Source organism: Barbus barbus (assembly GCF_936440315.1).
Source record: "Barbus barbus genome assembly, chromosome: 47".
Taxonomy (NCBI): Eukaryota; Metazoa; Chordata; class Actinopteri; order Cypriniformes; family Cyprinidae; genus Barbus; species Barbus barbus.
In genome coordinates this window covers 17,160,710-17,167,304 of record NC_136725.1, presented here as the reverse complement: position 1 = coordinate 17,167,304, position 6,595 = coordinate 17,160,710, and the positions used below count along the sequence as shown (strand labels likewise).

Genomic DNA, 6,595 nt, shown 5'->3' with positions numbered 1-6,595 from the left:
ATCTCAGGAGGGGGCGGGGCTGAAACGTCAGCCATCCAATCCGCGCTTGCCTATCAAAAGGAAACCACGCCCTCTATTGGTTAGCAGCGTTTGACAGCAACAACGAGAGTACATTGAGTTATATAGAAAGCTTTTAAACCCTATAACGTTTACATTTGCGCCACCTTCTGAATAAATACAACCAAGAGGCTTTTTGAAATAGAAAATTAATGTTTCAACTAAAATTAAGCACTGTAATTAAAAACACTGAAATGAAATCTAGTTTTTCTTTGTGGCACAAGCGTATTCTGTCATGTGGGTCATTATAGTTTGACTTCTTATAAGTGGAAATGTCATAAATTCCCACAAAATCAGTAATTAGTGAATGTAAGATGTAAGGGAATAGTAAGATATATTATAAATGATCAAATTTGTTTGGATTTTAGTTGTTTGCATTAAAAGTCCTTGCAGTCTTGTGGCACCTTACAATAGATAATATTATCATTAACTAAAACTAAACCAAACCATTACAAAACTTTTATTACTTGAAATAAAATAATCATAACTTAAAATTATTTTATTTCAGCTAGTTGGCAGAATAACTGTACCAAAATAACTAAAACTATATTTACTAAAACAAAAAACAAAAGCCTAAAAGCCAATAAAACATATAGAATAAAAATAAACAACAAAATAGCTCAAACTTTACCTAAAAATAAAATGAAAACATAACCAAATCTAATTCAAGAATTAACAGAAAATATAATAGTATACTAAAACAACACTGGTGTTTACTGTATGAAACGGTGTGGACTTTCCAATTATTTCTACTGTTTTCATACTTGATAATATTGTTTATCCATAAAAATAAGAAAACTTTTGATGTGTATGTTAATTTTCTGGAAGGGTGCTGAAAAACTTGACACCCCCACACATGCAGGCAATGTATTTCCGAGCCTTTCTTCCCTTTGCTGAGTGAGCATGCAGAATGGATAGATCAGTGTTAGTGTGACATCTGCTGACTTCATTGATATGGAAATGCTCAGATAGGAAGTTTATCAAATGACTGCAGCTTTAGTTTCACAGAACCAGATCACTATGGAAAACAAGAGCACTGCTTCCCACTGCCAAATGAGAAGTCTTTAACCAGCCAATAATATCTTGCCTCACTTAGTAAACACATAGATCATGCTGCTAATGTTCTAATAAACTTTCTCAAACCCGTAGCAGTCCAGAAACGCAGTCTGAAATTGATGTTCCAACTCCGATATTTGGTATTAAAATGACTTCTGCTGGTAAAGGGTACATTGTGGAGAGTTTTAGAAGAACTAAGAGTGTTTCCCGTATCAAGAAAAGTAAGCTGCATCATGTTATATGAGCCCAAGCTGTGAGGGAGACTGTGTTTGATTAATGAGTGGATCTTCTGCTTACTGAAAGTCTCATTTTTTAATGCTGTGCATCTGTTAGCTGCCTAACAGATCAATGCACCTCTTTAGGATAATACACATTCATCAGGCCACTCTGGAAACGGAGAAGATTTTCTTCTTAGGGAAGGGTTAGGAATAGAAATCTCAAAGTTAAGACTGGAGAATGTGAGCGTAGGCACAGAATCAGCCGTGACATTCAGCTTCTTCAGAGCAAACCAATCAGACCCCCTGTGGCAGGCAGATACGAGAGCAAGGCCAAATACAGGGAGCTTTATGTTTATTAAAGAATATCAGTAGTCACTTTAAATATTCAGCCCATTTCAACACACTTTTCCATAATATTTCAAGCAAATCTTTGCAATAGAAGTCACCTTTTTCTCTACAAAGTGCCTTGCCATGTAATCTTTCACATGAGTAAGTTAACTGGATGTGTTTCCCTGTTGATTGCCACTAATAACTCTACAAGACAGGTTTTCCAGGACAGCTTTTTTGACCATATTAGAGCAATCACCATCAATAAAATATATGATGTTAATGTATATATTAAAAACCCCACCTCTAAAATGAACACTATTTCAAACACTACTCATAAACAGCCATTCAAAGCTTTACACTGAGTGACATCTGTTGGCCAGAAATAGAAGGTGCATGTAATTTTTTTCAAATCTTTCAGAGTATGGACTTTATAAACACTTTGTTCCTATTAGGAAGATATTGTGACATACTAAATAAATCAGACATGGGCTAAAACAACAAACATTATTTGCTATGGAGGTTGGTACTATAGGCAATAAACCATGCATTAAATGTTGATATGGAGCCAAATATGGAGAGATTGATTGTCCTTTTTCTCCCAGCAACTCTGAGCTTTTGTCTTGTTGAATATACTTCAATATCTGTCATGCAGATTTTTCAGGGCAGTCATCATAAGCACATGAGACAGAAAAGCACACCATGTTTGTGATATCCACAGATCTTTTACTTCAACAGCAGTGAGGTGTTTGGCAGCGTTAGCATGAGAGTACAGAGCACTAAACCGTACAAGTTCATTTCAGCAGGGGATCATAATGCTCTTCACTTCTGGAGTTCTCTCATGCTTTACAGTCAGAGAGCACAACACTGTCCCCACCCTTATCTTAAAGAAAATAAACAAAATACAAAGACCAAGAGAAAAAGAAATACTTCTAAACAAAAATTACTACAAAAAAAATCTATATACTTCAATATCAAAATACCTGAGCACAACACAATCTTTCAAACCATCAGCATTCAAGAGATAATCTTAGAGAACAGTACAATATTAGCAGCTGTTCACATAAGCAGCTTTAGTTACTCTGCAATGCATTCTGAGGAAATAACTTAATTCAATTATCATTTAAATAACATCAAATAGCATAATATTAACCACTTAAAGATAATTCTTCAAAAATGAGGACTCCAACAAAATCTTCATACAACAAACAAATAGACAAAAAGTGGAATGCATGATTTACTGTGCAAAAGGGTGTTCAAGAGAGAAAAAGTGAAAAGCTTTGCCATCACTGCGTCTCAAACCAGGTACAAAACCCCTGTTCAGCCAGTAATCTGTTCACCAGAACCACCTGCAGACATATGAAGCACATAAGTAACAGTCATAGCTGAAATTTAAAGATTTAGTAAATAAAAATTAGATGTACACACCTCGTCTCCTGCCTGTTTCCACATGTGCACCAAAGGAAGGCCGTCTTGACTGCCAGTTACCTGATCATAAACAACATCTGTTATGTCTGAATTCTTTTAGAACGTATGAAAATGTTCCTCTGAGCTGTTTTTGATCAAGTGCAGAGCTGATGAAAAGCTGATAATCATTAAATCATAAATTGTAAAATTAAAAATACAAAAAATAAAATAAACAAAAAAATGTTTAGCTGTATGTAATTTGACTATAAACCGACTGTGAACATTGAAATGTATTGGTAAACAACATTTCAAGTAAATATTTTGGGTCAAACTGCTGACAAAAAAAGTTTGAGAATATCCAGCCAAGTGAAATCATTCAATACCAATTAAATAATCAATGTAATAAATACACACACACACAAACATTGTTATAACCTTGATGATTAAGGCCATATTAGCAGTTAATTCCTCCAGCGCTGCTTTGGCCTCCAGGGAAAACTCCTCCTCTCCTATCAAAACAATAAAAAGGCTTTTCTTTTTTAGCATATTTCAGTATTTAGAATTTGATTTATTTGTCTGGCTGTCAAAATGTACAATAATAGTACTGTATATTGTTAGTACACGTCCATGAGCAGCAGTACATCACAGAAAGCACTTTTAATCTTAAACAGGCCAATGTTTTACCTGGCAAAGGAGTGATATTGTCCAGCAGAACCTCTGCTGCCTGGAATGGCAACGTTACAAAGTCCGACCTGTGAAAACAATCCTCAAATATCAGACTGAACTCATTCCAAAACAATTACAGACAAATAATCAAACCAAATGTAAGCCACTTGACCTGATCTGCCTGAGGGTGGTGCTGTTCACGGTGTCATAACCTCCGTTATCTACATATCTGATATGAGCCATGCCAGACTCTCTGTCATACTGGATGACCTGGGCTCTCTGCCAGCTACTTCCTGTTACCGGAGCTGCACAGACCACCCCCACTGACAGAGACAAACAGAAAATAGACAGACTTCCTCAAACTAGATGACAACAAGAAATTATTTTGAGAGATGACCACATTACCTCCATGAAACCTAATTATAATTTGTCTTGCCACACTTTGAGCAATATTTCATAAAATTTAGGACATATACTATCAGAGATGATGTCTATCTCTGTGCGTGTGTGTGCGTGACATTTTTGACGGTCCCCACAAGGGAAAAATATGTAAAAATAGTAAATGACGTTTAACTGAAAGTTAATGATGCAATTCAAACAGGTTTTCTGTAAGGGGTAGGTTCAGGGTTAGGGGATAGAAAGTATTGTTTGGTCAGTATAAAAGTAATAGAAGTCTATGGAAAGTCCCCACATTTCACAGAAACAAACATTAGTGTGTGTGTATACTGAACATATGTTCGAAAGTTTGAGGGTCAGTAATTTTTTCAAAGAAACTAATTCTTCAGCAAAGATTAATGAAATTGATCAAAAGTAATTGTTATTAAAGATTTCTATTTCAAATAAATTGTTAAACAAATAAAATACTTTTAAGCTTTCTATTAATCAAAGTATCCTGAAAAAAGTTCTACAGTTTCCACAAAAAAACTGTTTTCAACATTGATAATACAATTTTTTCTTGAGCACCAAATCAGCATAATAGAATGATTTCTGAACCTTATGAAGTTGGTTGCTACTCAAATTGTGTTATTTCATAGTGGTGTAAATTTACTAGTCTTCTAAAATATGGGAAATGGAAATAATAAACTAAAAGTACTGTTTAAAGTCATGCTAATAAAGCTGCGCTGATTCTAAAAGACATTTTATGGAGGATAAAAGCAAAACCATAATACGCTATGGTAGAGACAGATGTGTTGTTCCTATTGAAAGCATCTGATAAAATGAATACATGTAAATGTGAATATAAACCATTTATTCTTCACACTGAGACCTGTGTGTTTCAGTAGGGGTCTATATACCTTCGACAGGGGTGGGCAGGCTGGGACATCCCGGCTTAGAGTAGCAGAGCTGCAGGTGCTGAATAAGGGTGGGAAGGGCCTGATAAGATGGATGCTTGTGCTGCTGAATGAACAGATGATGACCCATCTCCACCCGCGAAACGATCACTTCCACAAACACATCCTGAGGCAGCAGCAACTACGGAAACAACAGAACAATACACATGGCTACTCTCACATTCAGGCATACAGAACATTAATTTGGCACCTCCTGATGTCAAAGTTGGCATGATGTGTCTTAAAGCACCAATTTTCCACTTAAATTTCAGTTTGTTCCACACACAAAGCTATTGCACAATTTGAGAAAACTTGAAATTTAAGTCATAAGTTATCTGATATTTTTATATCTCTCTTGAGATACGTTCATGATGTTTTTGTGTTCCACAGAAGAAAGGAAATCATTGGAATTAATTAATGATATGATTTTAAGGGTCCTCACCCAGGATGTGATTGGCAGGCAGGGGAGAGGAACACAATTAGTCAGATCCAGATCTTTAAACTTCTTCCTGATGAGTGAGAGAGCATCATCCACCTGCTGTTGTGAGCCTGGATATACAAACAGAGACATGAATTCAGTGCTGGGCTTCTGCATGGACTGAAGTACCCATCATCATCATCATGGGTGAGGAAACTTACCCTGGATGTGGCAGATTTGAATCTCCTGAGTGAACGGCAAGGTGGATACATAGATCTTTGCTCCAGAGCTCTGCTTCAGGAAGTTCATGAACTTCCCCTGCTTCCCGATCAATCGACCAACCAGATGCTGCAAAGACAGGTCTTTATTTAAATCATCAAAGGACGACAAGTCTTTCTGTCTCTTATGGAAGTCATGCCACTCTTCTTATATCAGCACGCACAGTCGCACACACAAAAAGTATACAGGCCTCTATATGCCCTGTAACTTGAGCTCTTCTGTAGTGAGTCTAATACTTCAAGATCATGTATCTTTTCTGCCGTGGTGCATCTCTGAACACGTTCATGCACAAGTCCTTTAATGGGCTGATATTCAAACAAGATCAGTATGTGGGTGTGACTGTGGGTGGAGCTCACCGCTGGCACCTCTATGTCCCAGAGAATGATGGGTGGGGCTGGAGGTGGAGTCAAGCTTTTAACACCTGAACCTGGAGATGAGATCCATGTGGACATTTTTACGGCTTTGTGATTGAAGAATAAAAACAATGCATAGGCCTACAAAAAATTTGGAACACAAAACAAGATATTTTGTAGAATTTTTAAGAACCAAACAGTTTTTGGTCGCCACTGACTTCCATCAACTGTTTGATTACCAGGATTCTTTGAAATATCTTCTATGTTGAACATAAGAAAGAAACTCATACAGGTTTGGAATGATATGAGGGTGAGTACATGACAAAATTTTCATTTTCGGGTAAACTATTCCTTTAACAAGAGGATAACTGCATGAGTTTGGAGAGTAAATGTTTCACGCACCTCTCAAGGCCTCCTCCTCTTCTTCTGTCACTCCGAGCATACAGGGAGTCATTTCGCTCTCAATGCTGACTGTGTTTGATT

At 36.7% G+C, this 6,595-nt stretch overlaps 1 protein-coding gene across 1 annotated transcript; it reads right to left on the bottom strand.

The window, feature by feature from the left end:
- Positions 1-2,366: 2,366 nt before the first annotated feature.
- On the bottom strand, positions 2,367-6,092 carry LOC306865437 (A-kinase anchor protein 1, mitochondrial-like). Its single transcript, XM_079410032.1, has 8 exons — positions 5,702-6,092; positions 5,505-5,611; positions 5,027-5,204; positions 3,904-4,054; positions 3,750-3,817; positions 3,501-3,574; positions 3,087-3,146; positions 2,367-3,007 (listed from the first exon to the last, which is right to left on the bottom strand). The coding sequence occupies exons 1-8, from the start codon at positions 5,787-5,789 to the stop codon at positions 2,945-2,947; spliced, it is 789 nt and encodes a 262-aa protein (XP_079266158.1). The 5' UTR covers positions 5,790-6,092; the 3' UTR covers positions 2,367-2,944.
- Between the last annotated feature and the right edge of the window lie 503 nt (positions 6,093-6,595).